The sequence below is a fragment of the Prosopis cineraria genome, unplaced genomic scaffold (genome assembly GCF_029017545.1).
Source record: "Prosopis cineraria cultivar Desert tree isolate PC_DT_omini unplaced genomic scaffold, ASM2901754v1 PC6, whole genome shotgun sequence".
In the NCBI taxonomy this organism is placed as follows: Eukaryota; Viridiplantae; Streptophyta; class Magnoliopsida; order Fabales; family Fabaceae; genus Prosopis; species Prosopis cineraria.
The window spans coordinates 11,389,949-11,411,561 of record NW_026555337.1 but is presented as its reverse complement, the minus strand read 5'-3'; the positions used below and the strand labels follow the sequence as shown (position 1 = coordinate 11,411,561).

General features: G+C 28.7%; 1 protein-coding gene and 1 long non-coding RNA gene across 2 annotated transcripts; one reads left to right on the top strand and one right to left on the bottom strand.

Annotated features, from left to right (window-relative positions):
- The first annotated feature begins 5,126 nt into the window (after positions 1 to 5,126).
- Positions 5,127 to 8,966, top strand: LOC129313607 (uncharacterized). The gene is made up of 2 exons (XR_008594011.1): positions 5,127 to 5,466; positions 8,737 to 8,966. It is a non-coding gene; the product is annotated as an uncharacterized LOC129313607 (long non-coding RNA).
- Positions 8,967 to 13,080: 4,114 nt separating this feature from the next.
- Positions 13,081 to 15,093, bottom strand: LOC129313874 (receptor-like protein EIX1). Its single transcript, XM_054957272.1, has one exon. It carries the CDS (start codon positions 15,004 to 15,006, stop codon positions 13,081 to 13,083), a length of 1,926 nt encoding a protein of 641 aa, XP_054813247.1. The 5' UTR covers positions 15,007 to 15,093.
- Positions 15,094 to 21,613: the final 6,520 nt, after the last annotated feature.

Below are 21,613 nucleotides of genomic sequence, written 5' to 3'. Positions count from 1 at the left end.
CTATTTTTTCTTTTTTAAATATTTTTCGGCTAAGAGCTTCTCGTTTCCTGTAATCCTGTTGGATCGTCGCGGCATGGGAGAAATTCACACTTGTCGCAGATTGTACCTATTTATACATCAATCTAGAGGCTATTTGTTTAAAATTAAAAAATAAATTATTTTTAGATAATTTAAATATTTTATAAAAAAATTATTTTTTAAAATTTTATAAAAAAATATTATTTTATATCTAGTTACAATAATAGAAAATAATTATTAATTAATTATTTTCAAATTTTATAATATATTTTTATTTTTAATTTATAAAAATAATGTATTATTTAATTATTTTAAAATTTTATATAGCCCGTATTTTAAAAGCATTCTCTCATATTTATCACATGAAATTTAGAAATCTATTTTTTTATTCAGATTATTTTCAAATCATAAACAAGTATCATAAAAATTAACAAAATAATTTTTAAAAAATTTATTTGAAACAAATAGACCCTTAATTATTTTCATTTAAAATTAAAAATTTTTAAAATTTTAATAAAGGAATAGAAGTCTTTAATCATCAAATACATTTTTTTATACCTTTTTCTCAAAAAAAAAAAAGTTTCCAGTTGAAATGAAGAACATCAGTGTCAAATTGTTTCATATAATTAGTAATAAGTTGTAAAAGATGAGTGCTAAATACATATCAATTTATACAGTTAAATATTTTTTAAAAAAATATGTTAAAAGTTAGAATGTTAATTGCAAACTTTTTCATGTATCGTATTTAATGTTGGGAAGATCGGTGTAGAATTTTTATACATATATGTGTTCGTTTTTTTTTTTTTCAATTATTCATGTTAAAAGCTGAAACATTATTTGCAAATTTTGATGGGTGAATATGAATTTTCTTCCCCAATGTGTTAGTTAAACAAGTTTTTCTTTTTAAACTTTTCATGTTAAAAGTTGAAAAATCAGTTGCAGAAATTTCACTTTTTAATATTAAACTCAGAAATATTAAAAATATTTGTTTAACTAATACAGATAATTAGATGTAACCATGTAGGAATTAGACACTCCCTTTCCCCCACTTTGCTACTACTTACTCCTTTCCTCGGTTAAAAGAAAGGTCTATCACATCCTAAAAATTTAATTTAAAATTAATTAAGTTAATCAAGAGTAAATAAATAATTTTAAAAAAAAATAGATATAAATAATTTTACTTAAAGAATTATCATTAAATTTAATTTAAAATAAAATCTTAAGTTATGTTTTTTTAAATAAAAATAAAAATAATATGAAGAAGGATTATAAAATTAAAAAAATGAGGGGGGGGGGGGAGATGATTAGCGACGTCTGTGTAAGGCGTGGGTGCATATTGAAGAAAACAAGGGGGAGAGAAAGTGGTGTGAATTCTCTCACGTGCGACCCACACTTTTTTTAAAAAAACCAACCCACGCCTCTTGCTTTTTCATTTTCCTTCATTCTTTCTTCATTTCTTCATGCGCGCAGGGAGAAACGAGAGAGCATTACTCCGCCGGTGACAGGGGAGATGAGTTAAAAGATAAAGCTTCACAATAAAATATTTGAAATGAGATTTTAGATATTTTAAAATTATATAAATATTTTAAATATTTTTTTGTCATATTTTCTCTTTAGTGTCAGATTTTCAGATTACGCAAAATCTAAGGCTTGAAATAAGAAAGAATTTCTGATGAATTAATATAGTTATTGAGGTTGTTGGTAGTATAATAAATATTTTAAAATATTATTTTGTTAATAGAATTGGAATTTGAGGTTTTTGGGTTAATCCATAAACTCTTATGGTTAGATTTTTGGTAAATCTAAAATTATAAGTTGATTTATTAACTACTAGAGGATTATTTGGGAGTAAAAATATAATATTACACCTATAAAATGATGATTCTATACTTGAAACTGAGTTTGTAATTTTTAAATATTTTTTAGGTGCGAATTTTTGAAACTAAAAAGAAAAATTTTGATATTAGAAAATTGTTTGAAGAATAATTTTAACCGATCTTCAATAAAACTATTGTGAGGGAAGCTATTGAACCAAGTTGATATGTTTAAGTATATGAAATTGAATTTTAAAATTCAAAAAGCTAAGACTAGGGTCTTAAAAAAATAAAATAAAATAAATACCTAAATGTTGTAATATGAGTGAAAATTGTGTTAATAATATTATTAACACATTAAAATATGATTAATTGTAGATTAATTTTCTTTTGGCACCATTCAAGCTTTGGAAGTGTTGTAACTTGAGAGGTAATTTTTGACATCTCAAAAGTTAAGGTAATCAAGAAAAATTTATTTTATGCATTTGTATATTAATTAATTATTTGTGTTTGTGAAACAAATGAATATATATATATATATATATATATTTAAATTTTGAAATTGTTGTTTGTAATGCATATGTGACTTTGCTGAGATCATATGATTTTTGACAAAGTTAATCGTGGCACATGTAAGAATTTGAATATGATGGTTGTATGTAGAGAAAAAGAAATGAATAGGAAAGCTTGTTTGTAATGTGAATTGTTAATATTAATTTATACTTTCATGGGATAATGTGACATGATTTGAGTAATGAGATTGAGGGTTGATGATAATGTACATACTTTTGATTATAAATTGTGGATTGTACATAGTGATGAATTGTGTATGAGCATGTTGAGCTTTTATATATAATACTAATGTGATTTACATTGTAACATAGAAATTGATGCATGAGACATAGTTGGAATATGATGATTCTTGATGCTTGTTGAGCATGAAAATTGAGGAACATATGAGTGATTGTGAATTACATATATGAGTTATTGAAATGTATTTTCTCATGAGTATGACAATATGGTAGCAGTTTGCTTTAATGAAAGAGCTAATGGTGGTGCAAAATCTATATGATTTTTAGCTATCAATCGATAATCCCAAGGGTTATACTCACTACTTACTTTGTTAGATATCGTAGCCTTGTTCCTATTAAGGGGTTTAACCCTGTTGGCCTATCTGGAGTTTTAGGTAGAGCTACTTTTGAGTATGACATCCCATAGTGTGTGATTTAGAAGAAACTGTATTCATAAGCGAGTAAGGTAACCCTAACTTGGTAGCCCCTCACGATATGATTAAGGCCTTGTGTAGTCTCACCACATAAACAATCCCTTCCGGTTGTTAGCCTACAGATTTCATGTCAGAGAAAATAAGGGGATATAGGGAAGAGATTGATCATGCATTTTATTATTATTATTATTATGCCATTTGAGTAATCGATGGCTATATTTGAAACTATAATTGTAATTATGGAATTGAGAACATGTGGTAAATATGTGAATAATGTATACGTGGCCACTTGTGCCAATTTTATACAAACATTTAGTACTTGTAGGTAATCGTGTCAATTTTGTGCTTGACTTTATTTTTGAGATTATTCACATGAGTTAGATGTAAATGTGATTAGCATGATCTTGATACGATTGTTTACATGGTCATCTTGATGAATTTATTAGTCATTTGCATTCATGATTAATTATCATGCATTTGTATAATTTAGATATACCTTGATTACTGAGTAGTTGTACTCACTCTTCTATTTTAATATATTACAGGAGCTAGTTCATCTAGAAATAATAGAGGAAAAGAGCATCAGACCAAATAATAATAATAACTTCTGTAAGCCTTTTTTTTTTTATCTTGATATGTGTATTCAGTTTATAATATTACCAACTAGAACAATATATCATTAATCCACTTGCATCATGAGTTTTGTGTTGGGTAGAAGTGTATTTTGGGCCCTTAGAAATGTAGTTTGGTGCTTATATTAGTAGGCTAAAATACTTGTGTAAGTAGAAATAGTTATTATCTGCTTAATTTGAGAACTTAAATGTTGCTATAGTCTCCCTTTTGTTTTTGATGTCTAAGAGTGAGTAGTTGATATTAATTATATGTGAATAAAAATAAAAATTTATGCATATGGTGAGCTATTGATGAATAGATGATATATAGAACATGGTGATTAGGTGATAGTCACTGTGATAAATGCAATTGAGACATTGGCCCCTCGCCGCCAGTTATGGAAGGATTTAAGTAGTCAAGTATTATGCTGGTGAAGAGATATATTATGTGGAGTAGAGCACAGAAAGAAAATAAGGGAGAGTTTTTCTCCTATCTTGAGATGCGTTTCTTAATCATGCTTCCACACATGTTTAATTGAATAATGTGAGCTTTTAAAATATTTTAAAAATTTAGGATCCCTTTGTTTTAAATAGTTTGTGAAAATACATGTTAATGACTTGTTTAGGTTAATCTCTTTAGGATAACCCTTTTGTGTTAGTTATTGATTAACTATGGTTAATGTGATGATTTAATTCCTAATTTAGAGCACCTTTGTAGGGTTAGATGTTCAAAATTTTAATAAATTTGTAATATTTTAAGGTATAACTAATGTAATTTTTTCCAAAAATATACTTGATAAATAAAATATCTTATACTTATTTTTAAGTGAAACACCTTATTAAATAAGGATAAATATAGAAAGATGATGTTAGTTTAAAGATAGTCAACTATTTTATTGACATATGAGATTTGATTAAAAATACTTTATATTTTTTTAATGGAGGGAGCATATAATATTTTACAACTAATTTTTCAGCTTTTAAACATGAAACATTTTAAGGAGAAGAGTAATTAAGTAATTTTATTTTGTGCATCTAGTTACAGACAACTGTCCATCATTTATTGATTTTTTAGAATGTTTTAGTCAGAAATAATAATTAAATTAGTGTATTAGTACCAAAGTATGACTTTCACCTATGCTATACGATGCTATATTATATTGAAAGTTGTAAATAGTGCCTTGTCCTACGCTAGTGAACCTAGTGATTTGAGTTGGGGGTATTCCGCATTCATGAAGCTCGGTTGCTCAGTGTGCCCGCCCAAACCTGGTGCAATTTTGCTTAGCCCTGCTTAAAAACAAGCAGCCCGACAAGTTTTGAGCATGTTTGAACCGGGCTGACTTGCAGGCAGGGCCGGGCGATGGGCCAAATATGCTGATCTATCCATTTGGCCCAATCTTAACAATTTAACTTTTACATTTTTTGTTTAATTTTTAGTGACGCACTGCTTGAGGGAGGGATGGTAACAGAATAAAGTGAAAATGAGGGTTAGATTTTTTGGAGTCCCATTTTCGAACCCTAGCGACCGTCACTCACTCTCCGATCTCCATCTCCACTCTCCCCTCTCGGTTGCTTTCGCTGACCTTCATCTCTGCGAGACTGCGACTGCGACTGCCTCTCACTCAGAAGTGTCTTCATCCATCTTCAGCGATTGCGACTGCAACCTTCATCTTCGCGAGACCTTGACTGTGACGAGCAAAGCGTGCGACTGAGACGAGTAGTGCTTTGCTCTGTAAGACTGTGACTTCCACCTCCATTTCTCTTTCTTAACAACTTTGACCTGCTTCTCTGCTTCCCAGTAAGTCCATCTCTCTCTTGTTCGCATTTTATTATTCATAGTTCCATGTTGTTTGTTCATAGTCTCTAACTCTGTTTATACTTCATAGTCTCTGTGTTCATAATCCATTTCTCTCTTTAGATCCCTGAAGGCTCCTTCTCAGTTCGTGTCTGTGGAGTTTTTTTTTTCCCTTCGTTTTTTTGGTTAGCCATTGACACTAAGTCACTAATATGATATGCTATTCTTGTGCTTTCTGTAATATGCTATTTTAATTCTTAGATATGTATATATATGTTAATAAGTTATGTTTAGAATCTTGTGGGGGTTAGGTTGGATTAACCATTTTTCACTAATTTAGAATATGGTAAAAAAGGAGATGAGGGGACAATGATTGATGAATTGCTATAGAAGCCAATATGCTGATAAAACTATAATCTGGCTATTCATTCTCTACAAGAGCTTTGATATATTATAGCAGAGAAGCATTTTCAGAATTGAAGAATTATGAGAGGAGGATTGGACAACCTTCTAAAAGGAAAATAAAAACTAAAAAGGAGAAAGAAATAAGTAAAAGAGGAAAATATGTTTTGATTATGCTATTTTGGATTGTGGATTATAGTTTTGATGAACTATGGATGTTATTTTGGATTATGATGTGGATTGATGGAGTAGGGATGTTATTTTAGGTTAAATTATTATATATATTTGCTTCTTAAAATGTTGTTTATTAGGTTTGATCAAGTGAAGTTTTTTATACAAATGATAGGTGGGCGCTAACTCTTGGGCAGGGCAACCTGAAGGGGCCCATCACGCCCAGCCCAACCAGAAATGTTAGGACTTCTCATGGTAGGGCTGGGTAGCGGGCTGCAATTCAGGTTGGGCATCAGGTAGGGCCCTGCTTGATGCCCAACCCAGCCTTGCCCATGTGCAACCTGTTTTGAGCTAAGTTTGATGGCTAGCCCAATAAATCTCAAAGTTGAGTTTGAGAGTTAAGAATTTTTTTTTTTTACTTTGAGCTTATTCAAATAATCAGAATAAGCCTGAATCTGAATGGATTTAGTCCAAATATCCAAATTCTTGTTTTATCATTAACAAAATGAAATTAACTTTCATTTCAACTCTCACTTGGCATTCACAAACTTTTTCCTAAACTTTTAGTTCACATATTTTGTACTTTTAAATGAAATTTTAATGTTTTAATAATTATTTTTTAATATTTTTTGAAAACATTAAGGAAAAATAAGCAGAGGTTACTTTATAAACTTTAATTTTTACTCTTTAAATGCTTGGTCTCCCTTTAATGAAGATAGGAAAAGAAAAAGTGTATTGTAGTGTTATATTACTTGAAAAATTTAATTTTTTAATATAAAAATTGACATTAACCAAAAAATAATATTTAATATGTGGATTAACTTGAAAAATCAAGGTATTAAGACCAGATTTAGTTATATGAGTTTTTTATATATTCAAGTATTTTAAACTTAACCTGAATAAATCCAATCATTTTGAATTACCCGCTTTATGCGCTAAGTTAGATAGAAGAAGGCAAAAAATTGAATCGTTTGATTTGGATCACAATAATTAAAAAAAAAAACTTAAAAAGAGATCATCAATTACCAATTTGAGCTAATTTTAGAGAAACAAAACCAAGTGATGTTGAGAGAAGAAATAAAAGAACATGACTTCCTACCATGATGTAATTATCCGCTTTGAAAACGTTCAGTTTCACATCACTAAATTATCTATTAAAAACAAGCTAAAATATATATAACTCTCCTGAATTTTAAACCATTGCATTTAATCCCTTCAGCTTTAAAAATATAAAATTGACACCCTAAAACATTTATCATTAATTTTTTACAGTTAAAAAAAAAAACTACTAGATCTAATGGAAAGTGCCACCTCAGGTCAAATAAAAACACTTAGTCAAATAACATGGAATTTTAATTTCAATATTCTTATCCCTTCATCAAACACATAGATCCATTTAAGGTCACTTTTGTCAGCCTATAACAATTGCTAGTTGATCCTTTTCATTCTCACATTGTCAACGTGCGTACGGAAATTTCGCAAAAGAAAACAGAGTATCTGCAACAATTTTGCAGATTGTGATTTTTTTTTTCATACCAATTTGAATCAAAATTATTTTCTTGACAAAAACTTGTATCACATATTTCTTTTCAAGAACGTTTCTACAGAAATAGTCTTTATACAGCATTTCTTTCTTGACTTCACTTCTAAAATATGCTTGTCACAAAAACATAGCATACACTCTTACTTCCCTTGTATTTTTACTGCTTCAAATGTTATTATGAATATTCACGTGCAATCTGTGTGTTGAAACACAAAGTAAGTTGAAATTTGCAAATTTTTGTCTTCTAGTCAAAGCAAAAGATATAATAAGATGAAACAAGTAGAGACTACTCTGTTTCAACTCTCAGAGTTGAGGATATTTCATGGCTAGGAGGGCTTTTTGCTGTTACAGGTAGCTGAATTAGCTTTTTGGATTTGTGTTTTCCTTTTGCGTTTTTTTTTCCTGTTTGTTCAATGTTTTAGTTTTTCCTCTTATTAAAAAAAGAATTAAGTATAAACTACTGAAAATAATAAGTTTAAAATAAAATTACGCCAATATGCTTTTCAATGTTAATGTGCTTTTATGTTTTATCATTAACATAGCTTAGAGGTTCATCATGGCTTTTATGTTAAGGTGCTTTTATTGTTAAAATGATTTTTTCATAATTTATGCCAGCCATTGAAAATGCCAACAATAAGCTTGGGGGTTCATCATGAAGGGGAATTTATTTGTATACCACATTTGGTCCATATGAGGGGGGACATTGCAGTGTATGAAAATTTTGATATAGACTTACTCAGTTTTTTTTTTAGATAACACGTTTATTGGGAAGTCTGGGAAATGAAAACTTCTCCAATATTTGGTATAAGTTTGGAGATGAAGACATGACAAAAAATGCTTCCTCCTAAAGAAGATAATGATATAAAGAAAATATTTAAACTTTTATTTCATGATATAACGATAATGATATAATGACATGACAAAAGCTTCTCAAACATCATAGCTATTGAAAAGCAACATCAACAGAATGAATATAAAGTTAGAAATAGACCAAATCATAGCCAAAAGGAACTTTCATTTCAACTCAATTGATGTTCTCATTACAATAAATTGATAAATCAACAGTTTAACATAATTACATGTCTATGATAAGATATATTAGATTTATCATTTTCAAGCACTTGTAAATAGTTGCTTTTTGTTTTTTTTTTAACCAGCACTTGTAAATAGTAGCCTGGAGGATGGTTCAACTTCAGAGAACATGTAGCATTGCTCTAAGTGAATGTGGCCACAAGATTGCCACATCAATTAATTTGCATCCTTATAGTTGAATATTGAATATTAGCTTTATATTTCTTCCTAGTTTGTAAGCCTGTAAGCTTTCCTTGTAATCTTTGCATAACAACTGAAGACACTTGAGCTTTTATAAATCCGGTGCTTCCAAAGAGATTTTCTGTGAAACCTGGAACTTTAAACATGAATATCTTCATAAAAAGTTTGCAAGAAATATAATAGATTAAAAGGAAAAAAAAAAGCAATATAAATGTACTTTTTTAAAACTAGAAATATCAAAATATCATTGAAAAAGGGAAAATTGTAAAGCACAAGCGAAAATAGAGAGAGCCATAAGCTAAAGGTAGAGGCATATAAAAAACAAGAAGTTGAAGAGAAAGATAAAAAAAAAAAAAAAACTATTAGCCAATCCCTCCTCCCATCAACTTCAAAGGGTGATCGCTAGGTGGCGACATTCATAATGACGACATTCACAAAGATGTACGCTATTTGAAGAAATGAAGAACCCCTGAGGAACAAGGTTAAAAAGATGCCAAGGAAAGAAATCTAACTAAAGCACAGGAATAGTTTCGTAGTAATTAGATGATAGTATTGAAAAATGAAATTAGGGATTCTTATGACCAAATGACAAAATCACCCTCCTTTAATTTAATATAAAAATAAAATATTCAAAATTTCATTTCACTTGCTGATGTGTTCTATTTAATTAATGGGTTAAGGTTTAATTGTGTGCCTGTACTTATTTTTTATGAGCTCTGAGCACCATACACTTTTAAGTGGGTAATTTTACCCTTAAATTATTTTTCGAAGGAACAAAAACTCCTTTCTATTAATCAATTATTAATTTTTTTCGTTTTTTGTTGACATGGCATGCGCGTGAGGCTCATGCACAATGACATGAAAGATGTGGCATGTTTTTTTATGCTAATTTGCCATTGAACTCTTTTTTTAAGAGCATTAAGTATCCTAAAGTTTTTTTCTTGAAGCGATGGGTACCTTAAAATTTTGTTAAAATAAAATTGAATAAATATTGTTAAAATATTAAGTATTTTAATATTTAATAATTTAAATATTATTCCCTCTATTTAAAAATGTAAGGCATTTTTAATCGAATCTTACTTCCTAATAAAGTAGTTATCTATTTTCAAACTAACTCTATATTTCATATTTATCTCTATTAAATACCTTACAATTAATATAAAGTCATTATTAATAGTGACATTTTTTAAAAAAGGTAATGATTACATCTTAAAAAATTAAAAATGTCTTACATTTTTTAATATTCAAATCCTCAAAAAATGTTTTACGAACAGAGGGAGTATCATTTAAAACATTACACCACCCAATTTAATTTTTTTATATTTAAATATTATTTTTGCTTGCATTATATAAATTTATAGATGACTTTTTATTTTTTATATATTGATCTTCGATCTTCTTTTTGATACAGTGTCCTAATCGTTATGCTTTTTGTACGTGTTGGAACTTATATTTTTACTATTGGTTAAGTTTGTTAATTTTTTTGGTCAATTAATGAGCTTCCTCTAAATTATTACATCACCTAAATTTAATGTTCTTTGTATGTTGCAGTGTTAATAGTAATATCATAAACATGACAAATTTGGACTAATAATATGACAACAAAAATATTTATTTAAAAGATATCGTTTATTCCATTAATATGCTACAAAAAAAGTTACTTAATGAGAAAAAAATGAAGAGATTAGAATAAAAAATTTCTTCATTAACTTGAAAGTTCATTCACTTCATTTTTAATATAAAACTACAAAATTTAAAATGTTAAATTGGGTGGTGTAATATTTTAAATAATAATATTTAAATTATTAAATATTAAAATACTTAATATTTTAATAATATTTATTACATTTTATTTTAACAAGAGTTTAGGATGCCTAACATTTCGAGAAAAAGATTTTAGGGTATTTAGCGCTTCGAAAAACGAAGTTTAGGGACAAATTAGCACCAAAGGACATAGTTAAAGTTTTACATGTCACTGTGCGTGGGTTTCATGCACATGACACGTCAGCAACAAACAAAAAAATTAACAGTTGATTAACGGAAGGGGGTTTTTGTTCCGTTGAAAAATAATTTAAGGATAAAATTGCCTTACTTAAAAGTATAGGGTGCTCAACGCTTTTAAAAAATAAATATAGTGGCAAAATTAAACTTTAACCCAAAATTAATCAACAAAATTAAAAGTTCAAGGTGTTATTTTTATATTTTTAAAATTTAAAAGGTTATATGCGATTGATTTAAAATTTAAAAGAATTATATGTAATTTAACCTTAAAAATATAAACATAGGATTTTTCAATCACATCTGTGCCTTAGTATTTCATATTTGAGTAGGATAAAAAATGGTTTTTGGAGACCTACTTTAATTGAGAGAGCATAATACCAAAATAATTTTGAAAAAAAAAATCACCAAGGTTATTTTTAGTCATGTCATGTTGGGCCAAATATTGGGCTTATCGTGAGCTATATGAAATGTCCATTCAAATCATTCTGAGTACAAAGCCTACATACGCTCATGATTGGCTTAATGATAATCTCCTATGCGTCTTATGTTTGTATACTACCAAAGATCAAGTTATTCAATCAAGTCTTGAGATTATATTTTTTTAATAAGAAATTATCTTCAACTAATAGTGATAACTCATTATTTAATTGAAAATTTTTAAAAATTTAAAATTAACTACCAAATTTGAGCCTTCTGCTTCATGTTTTTTTGGATAGTGCAAGTAGAATAATTGATTCCTTGAGTTTCTCCAGGACCCAAAAAAATAAGTTAATGGGAACAAAACAATACATATTATTTTAAAAAAAAATATAAATATCTGTAATTAAAAAATATTAAAATTAAATAGTTTCATGAGATTACAAAATTAAAGAAAATATCATTATTATTTCTTAAATACCATAATTTTAGTGATGATGCTTTATTTTACCAGCCAAGTAAATGTTAAAATATATACCGTAAATGTGTGCGTGCGTGCGTGATTTATTAGGGAACTTATATGAAGTTTTCTTCTTCTCCCACTGTCTTTAATATAGATTTTTCAGAGTTGGCTTTTCTCCTCTGCAATGAAGAAATATTGTAGATCTGGTTGTTAAATTGAATTTGATAATTTAGATTTGATAATTTTTAAAAGCACATATTTAATTTAAACGGTTTAGATTTATTGTGGAGGAACAATAGAGGGAAAACTTAATGGAGAGAAACTTAGCCCAGATTTCTCTATAGCATGTTGAACCTCACACTATTGCGATATCTCTAAAACTGACTGTATTTTTGTATATGCATTGGTCTATATTTAAAAATTAATTTTTATTTTTCTAAGCGTGGGACAAAAGCTTGACCAAGTCATTTCTCATTTTAAGCTTTTCACCTCCCTTATCTTTTCTCTTGTAGTAGATGTTAAACTTGAATAGTACATTTTTCATTTATTTTTTTAGCTAATTCATGTTTGCCTTCTTTTCTTTTTTCTTTTTAAACAAAGCATATAACTAGGCCCAATCAAATATGCCCAGTATAATTGATTCATTTAAGTTATGTTGGGATATGTTTTTGATGTTATCTAATGAGAATATAATAAATAGATTGCAAAAATTTTTTATCTTTGTTATTGAAGATTATTTTTAATTTTTTTATTGATGTACCATATATTTTTAAATAAGATCCTATAGAAAATAAGTAAAGTAGACCTTTAATTTATCCTGGTTCGGATTGACATATCCTACGTCCAGTTTCCAAGCACAAAGCAAGGGATTTTTTTTTTTATATATAATGGTCAATCGCTAAAGGAGACAGAGAAACTTCAAATATAAGCTTAACTTTGCTACTTTTACTTATCTATTCCTATGAACCATTATTACTTGGATTACAAATTATAAACTATAAAAGATGATCCTATGAATTATCAAAGAAATATAAAAATAAAAGATGATCCTATGCCAAATCATTTAAGAAGCTACAGAACCTGCAAGAAACATAAAGTAGCACGTTAAGCATTTTGAAACTATAATTACTTGAATTTTGTTATTTTAGCTTATTCATTAGTAGTCAAAACTCAAATGGCAAAAATAAAAGTGATTAAAAACAGACCTATAGTTTTAATGGTTTCTCTCTTGACCAATTCAAATTCTTTTATTTTACTGTCACATAGTTATTATAAACATGAGCTGAAATATAAAATAAGAGTAAGAGTAAGAGGAAAAAATTGTTACCATCTTGCAAGTACTTGCTAATTAATTCCTAGCGTGGTATCTTGTCACATAGATGATGATCATGACGTGGATTCTATTTGTTACATCGTTCACAAACCTGTAGTAGGTTTGTCTCCAAGAACGATTGAAGAGCAATGGTCCCATAAAGGCCCAAAATCCAATGGCAAATCCAATTCCCAAGCTTAGGTAAAATTGTTGAGAGAAAAGTGAGTCACCATCATCTTCAGGATGATCAAATATTTGAGGCGAAGGCATTGAATCTTCTAAGCACTTTTTGTTAAGTGGCATTCCACAAAGATCAAGATTTCGTTCGTAACATGATGCATTAAAGCCTTGCAATTGTGTTCCAGTGGGGATTTTTCCAAAGAGATTATTATTTGACAAGTCTAATACACTGAGGCGATCAATATGAGCAAGACTTAGAGGAATTGTGCCTGACAATTTATTTCTTGACAAATCTAGGAATTCTAGATATTCTAGATTCCCAATCTCAATTGGGATTTTCCCTTTCAATTTGTTTCTTGATAAATTCAAAGAAACTAATCCTAATAAATACACAACTTCTTTCGGTATTTCACCTGTGAAAGCATTGCTAGATAGATCAATGCTCTTGAGAAGGACATCCGGCTTCTTGAATGACATATCTTCACCCTTCCACATCAATGTTATGTAGAATTCAAATTTATCAACAGAAAATCCGAATCGTGTGGTATTGATCCTATACATATGGTAACTTGATTTTGTTGAATTGATGTGCTGTTGTGCCATAACAGTAAAATTATGAAGACAAGATGGAATTTTATTGGACAAGTTATTGCAAGATAAATCCAAGAGTCCAATCTGTGTTAAGTGACAAAGATTCAACGGCAAGCTACCATAAAAATTATTCTTCCGTAAGCTTAGAATTTGCAATTCTCCAAGGCTTTTCCCAATCCATGAAGGTATAAGCCCCAATAGTTTATTCTCTGACATGTCTAACAATAATAAGTTGGTGCAGCTCATCAAAGAGGAAGGAAGTTCTCCAATTAAGCGATTATTTTTTAGAATCAAAGCTTCCATATTCACAAGGTCACCTATAGAGTGTGGGATCTCTCCTGATAGATTATTATTGCTCAAATCAACAAACTTTAATGAGTTTAAGTGGCTCCAACAATTTGGTAGATGACCCTTTAATTGATTGTCAGATGCATCGAAAATACTAAAGCTTTTGCCATCAGTTTGGCCACATAGAAGTGGAACCAGATTTGAGAATTTATTTTTGGAAAGCTCAAGTCTTGTTGCTTGTATAAAAAATGATGGAATTGAGCCTTCAAAATTGTTTGAAGTCAAAATTATCATTGGCCTATTATAAAACTTGAGTGGTAGATTTGGAATTTCACCAAAAAAATTATTATATGAGATGTTCAGGTGATATACATATTTCATTAGTGGCCAAAACCACTCTGGTATAAAACCCAAAAGACCACCATTAGAAATATCCAAAGTCATTAATTGATATTGATTTCGAATCCAATTTGGAAAATCAGGACCTACTTCACAAGAAGCCATTCCCAAACTTTGCAATTGAAATGGAGGAACCCAACTATTGTTAATTTCCAGGGTCAATGAATTGTCAGACAATGACAAATACATCAAATTGGAGAGATTTTTGAAATGAGATTCAAGTATTTTCCCCTTCAGGTTGTTATCAGACAAATCCATATATTGCAATGAGAGGAAAACTGAAAGATTAGGTAATATGCCTGTCAATTGATTGCTTGATAATGACAACTGTTTCAATGAGTGTCCATTGCACCATGAAGCATTAGAAACAAAACTCAAAAGCTCCCCACTCAAGTCATTGAAGGAAAGTTCTAGCTCCTCCAATGTGCATATATTCGCCAATGATGGTGGGATTTCACCTTGGAGTCTATTACTGTCGAGACTAAGAACTTTAAGAGAGCTCATTATGTTTCCAAAACTATCTGGAATTGGACCTCGAAGCAAGTTATCATTGAGGTACAATTTATGAAGATTGAAGGTGAAGTTGGAAATCCAGTGGAATATGGTTGATGATGTAAGATGATTGGAAAATAGATCAAGATAGACAAGAGAAGTAAGATTGGGATTGGATGATGTAAAAATAAGATTATTTGATGAAAGGCTGCAATTGAATAAATAAAGAGCTTGAAGGTTAGAGCCAAAATTTAAAGCCCTTAATGACATCAAGTTATTATAGGAGAGATCAAGATCAATAAGGCTGGGAAAATGAAAGTGAGAAGATAGAAAGTGAATATCATTAGCTGAAAGACTGCAATTACTTAGATGAAGCTTTGAAGGCTAGAGCTTAGATTGAAGTTCCAATGAGATAATGATGAGTTCAAGTTATTATAAGAGAGATCAAGAACAAGGAGGGAAGGAAAATGAAAGTGAGAAAATAGAGAGTGAATATCATTAGCTAAGAGACCGCGATCACTTAGATAAAGCTCTTGAAGGCTAGAGGTGAGATTGAAGTTCCAATGAGATAATGATGAGTTCAAATTGTTAGAAGAGAGATCAAGAACAAGGAGGGAAGGAAAATGAAAGTGAGAAAATAGAAAGTGGATATCATTAGCTGAAAGATTGCAATCACTTAGATAAAGCACTTGAAGGCTAGAGGTGAGATTGAAGTGCCAATGAGATAATGATGAGTTCAAGTTATGGGCATAAGAAAGGCCACATCCTATCAATTTTAATTTTTTTAGTTTTGGGAGTTTACCTATCATCTGCACCCAGAGATGAGGATAGACAGCGTCACACACATAAGTCAAGTCAAGTTTTGTTAATGAAGAGAGCTTTAATAACCACTCCATATTATGATTTTTTTGGTCAACTATTGTGAGATCATTGTAGTAACTACCAAGCTCCAGAGTGTGCAACATGGAGAGATTTCCAATTTGATAAGGAATCACTCTAACAAGATAGTTTCCTCCAAGATTCAAACATTGCAACTTTGAAAGGTTTCCAATTTGCCAAGGGATAGCTCCATCCAAGTTATTGTTACCCAAATCAATAGAGAGTAAATTTGAAAGCTTTCCCAATTGATAAGGAATACTCCCAATAAACAAAGAAAGAGAGAGGTTAAGGTACCTTAAGTTGGTGAATGACTCTATAGACTCAGGGATCTCACTTGGAAAAAAATAGTTGTTACTGAGATCTAAATGTTCAAGATCTTGCAACTCCCTCAATAAAGTAATATTGAGTCTACCTCTCAAATAAACTGATGATGAATCAACGCCACCACGAAGGTCAAGGATTTGAATGCGACCTGTTTCCTTGCTGCAGCGAACTCCTCTCCAGTTGCAACAATCCTCATCTTCTTCATTGGTCCACGTGGATAACATACCAGCAGAGTCACTATGGATGCCCCGTCTAAAGAGGAGCAAAGCTTTTCTCTCCTTCTCAATGCAGTACTTTACTCCTTTCCCATTAGTGACCATGCCGAATGTTGAATGCAACAAAAACAATGCTGTCGCCAATAATCCGCAGAGAAATTTCAACAAAGAGCCCATCATAAAGATGAAAAATCTTCCAAAAGTAAAACAACAAGAGAGAATTATAAGACACAAGTGTCTGATAATTGTGTTTTCTTTCTAGTTATTTTGTTCAGCTCATGAGATGTGAGGCATGAGAATTGCATGGTAGGATTATATATAGACTTCATTGTGGGCCTATGCTTCATGGATGGCTTGTAGACTTCTGGGAAGAGGAGCAAAACACTTTATTTCATTGACTTTCGTCTTTTAAATAAAAACATTTTATTTCTTTTTTTGACAATTAATACGGAACAAAACAATTTCACCAGGCCCCAAAAAAGGCTAATTAAGGAAAGGCAATAGTAGTTAGGAATACATGTACATGCATTTAATTAAGGGAGAATTACATTTAAGTATTCCTTAAAAAATTATTCATAAATAAAGATCAATATGAAATGGATTATTGTTAACATGTAATGGATTGTTTAAATAAATTAGCTGGGCAGAGGATACATATGCAGATGCATGACTCAGTCAAATGCATGGGAAGCTGCCAATCAGCGAGGAGACTGGTAGTTTTGTGGGGGAGATTAGAGAGCGCCATCCATTCATACATTCAGAAATATATATTTTTGCAACTATCTTAACTTATATTTTAATCTTTATAAATTAGTTATCTAATTTCTATATTTAGTACTAGAAGGAGTATTTCAAGTGCTAACTACTCTCTATTGTCCTTTTTATAAAGTCCTATATTTTCTAATTAGTATATATATTGGATTGTTGAGATAAAAGAAAATTCTGTACAAATGTTAAATATTTAATTTATAATTAAAGATCAATGATATTGACTTGTTGTAGAAATAAAAGATTAATATAACTTATAAGTAACAAGAAAAAAGAGTACTCTACTGTTGTCGGACTTAACGATATTGAGAAATTTGTTAGATTGTTTGCTTTCGTGAAATTTTATTTTGTTCGCACAATTCTTTTCTAAAACATATCTTTCATACACATACACACAAATGTTTCGCATGATCAATTTTTTACATTGACATAAAAACTAGAGAATCAAGCTAACTTTACATTATAGTGTATATTTGGATACATAAAATAATGAATTATTAGAGGTTAAAACCATAGTTAAATATATCTAAAAATCTCTATTATATGCCAAATTAAATTATGAAGCCAAAATATTGTTTTTCTTAAAAATATTTGGACATTCCTATTATATGCTAAAATCAATTATGAACTTAAAACCGTAACTTTTTTAAAAATATTCAAACACGCATATACATGTCAAAATCAATTATGAAGACAAGATCATGATTTGTGAAATAATTTATATGGTTTTTCATAAATTTTTAGGAAAGTATAATTTTTTTGGACCATGTAAGAATGTATAATTGAGATGCTGAATTGAAAAGTAGGTAATATATAGTAATTTATAAGGTAATTTTTGTTTTGAATTCACAATTGTTTTAATTCAGCATATATATGAGTGTTTAGATATTTTATAAGAAAATTATAGTTTTAAGTTCATAATTGATTTTAATATATAATAAAGATGCTTGGATATTTTTAAGAAAATTACAATTTAGAGTTTATAATTGATTTTAATATACACAAGAGAAGCGTTTGGATGTTTTCCACAAAATCATGATTTTATTTTCAATTTTTCTTTTCAATTATACTTAAAATTAATTTTATAAATCAATTATATCATCTATCATGATCAATTATATTTAAAATTGATCATATTAATTTTTAGGATAATAGAGAAAATTAACTCCTAAATTATATGTGCAAGATCATCTGAACCTTAAACTCATTTTTTATACAAATATTCTCCTTCAAATTTTGAAAATAATACAATCCAAAAAATTATAGAAAATGACAAAAAAATTACAGCAAATGATTCAAGAATTACAAACAAGGACTCAAAAAATTACAAAAAAGATCCAAGAAAATTTTATTGTTCCCTTTTAGTAATTTTTGATATCTTTTTCTATCATTTTCTAGTCAGCTAATTATTAAAGTTAACTTATATTAACTATAAGGGTTCGATTGTACTATTTTTAAAAGTTGAAGGGGATTATTTGTATCAAAAATAAGTTTAAGACCACAAATGGCATAAATTTATGGTCAGTTTGTTCTTTTATTCTAATTATTATTCAAACGAACTCTTGTGATGCACACACCAAACTATAATTAAAAAGAAAAATATATTAATTATTTGTGTACCATCAACGACAAATCAAACTTCACGGTTAAACTATCTTTCACACATAAATTTCCAAGGCAATCTATTGAGGACCCATTAAAAGACTTGAATTTTGATTGAAAAATTCTGAAAAAGTGTTATCAAGTTTACAGTTATAGAGAAAAATAATTTAAAAACGTTTTTAAAAAAAACTCGACTGTAACTTTTTTTGTAATGTAATATTATTTCTGAAAAAAAAAAATTCCTCTCCGCTAATGAGACCGCGTCATTGTGCTTGATGTCAACGGTACCACGCTCTCCAACTTTAAATCCTCAAGTCACGTTCTCACTAACCCTCCAACAACAGACCCATGTGAGTATTAATTGGTGCGTGTGTTTATTTTTAAAGAATGAAACATAAATATTTATTTCATTTAAATTATTATTAATTAGTTTATAATTTTAAAAAAAATTAGATTAAATTCTAATTTTTTTAAAAATATATATTTTTCTAATCACACTCTTTAATGGAATAAAATAATATTTAATTTATTCAAAATGCCCTTATTAATTACTTGAGTGGAATATAATAAAATAATATTATATTTGAATACATATATATACATAACTTAATTTTTTATATTTTGAACCAAGTAAAATTTTTTAAAAAAACACCTTTTATTATGATAAGGAGAGAATACATCATAAATAGGTCAATAATAAAATAGTAATACGTGTAGAAGTGGGTCATACATATGAAAATGAGGATAAGGCATGACAACTTTCTGAGGTAATGAACTTTATATTTTCTCTAATTAAGGTAAAATATGTTAAAAATAATTTATAAATATGATTGAAAAGAGTAATACTTCTAGAGATCAAATATAATAAAATAAAAGATTAGGTGTGAAAAAAATTAATCACTCTAATTTTACCTTATATTAAGGATTATAAAAAATTTCAAAGTTTGGCTAGAGAGAGTATTCTTATCAATTTATTACCCAATTTGTGTCTGGCCCTGTTTTTTTAATATTTATTATTAAGTTCTTTTAAGAAAAATACATTTATAAATGACCTGTTGATTTTTTTTAATATATGGGTGTGAGTGATTTTAAAATTCTTATTATAATTTTAATTACTCTCTTAAATGAATTTAAGTTAATTATTAAAAAACAATCTATCATTTATGTCACACAAGGAATTTTTTTGGCCAATTAAGTCATGCAAGGATAATGTATAATTTGAACCAATAAATAAATAAATACTCTAAAAAATGATTAATATGAGTAATAATTTTAAATATGAGTAATATAAAAAAAATTAATACTTTATCAATTGCCTTATGTTCTCTTGATCTCAAATTATAAGACAACTTTAGAGGTATTTCATTATCTTATAATATAAGACAATTTAACAAAAACAAGACTTTATTAATAATGTTATTCAAATATTACCTTCAAGCAGAAAGAGAACTAAAGTGATTGTAAGTGTAATGATATATTAAGTATATAAATTTAAAGTTATATTAAATAAAAAAATTAATTTTTTTTATTTTTTAAAAAATAAATTTATAAAATATTATTATTGAATTTTATTAATATATATATAATCTTATCTTAAATTAATTTATAATTTAAGTTGGAGATAGCATTAACAATCTTTTTTTTTTTTAAGAAAGCGTTGGGGGTAATAATTTTAGGGGACAAATACAATGAAATGAAAGATAGGGGGAAATGAGAAATTCAATGAGTTAAGTGTTTTCGGTCAACTCTCAAGTCTCCTCAGTCAGACTCAGCATTCAAAAGAAGCTTCCTCACCATCACTTGTTTTTCACGAGTCAACTTTCACTTGCGTCTGTCTTTGTTGCCTTGCTCCCTCGCTCACGTTTAAATTTCCAAAAAAGTTAGTTAACATTTTGATTTTCTAAAAAATGTTCACATCTTAATTTCTAGTAATGATCATGTTGGAAGAAGGATAAGCCAACAAAAGAAAAAAAAAAAAAAAGGAAGTGTTGCTCACGGGATATCGTACGAAGACTTTGGACATGAAAAGAGTTTTTTCCTCAAACCTAACACTTAGAAATTTGTGGCCCATGATAAAAAAAGGTGTTGAATTTTATTAAATGATTAAAGATGTGATATTATTATAAATGAGATTCAATTAAATTTGAAATTTCACTGCAGGAATTTTAGACTTAAATTAAAATTAAAATGTAAGGTAAAATATGTGAAAAACTTTTTTGAGTTAAAATCTTTATTTTATATGTTAATTCCATATAATTATTTGCGTGTGCAATACCAAATTTAATAATCAATTCTGGGACTGAGGTTGAAGATGTAAAGATCAACACATTTAATTTGCTAGTTACTTCTACAAGAGTTATTAGTCAATTTTCTTGTTAAAAATGAAGATGAAGATTTACACAAATTATCTCATATTGTGGCTTAGAGAGAATACTTTCTAAATAAGTCAATAATAAAAATATAAAATCGTAATGTGTGCGGAAGTAGCTCATTCGTACGAAATGAGGGAAAAGGCATGGCAATTTTACAAGTAATTTTGCTTCTCAAGTTGATTCATGAATGAGTGGCGGACTCGCGTTATAATTAGTGTACAAATATACTCTTCACTTCTAAAAGAAATTAAGGTAATACATGTAAAATTTGTAACTTTGCATCCTATCATCCTGATATTTTGCATTCCTGTATTAAATAAAAATATTTGGGTTTAAAATAAAATTTTTAAATATATAATATTTTAATAATTGAAATAAAATGTAATGTGTATATTTACATAAAAGATCATATTAACTTGATCAATATAATTTTTAAAAAAGAAAAAATGATGATCTAAT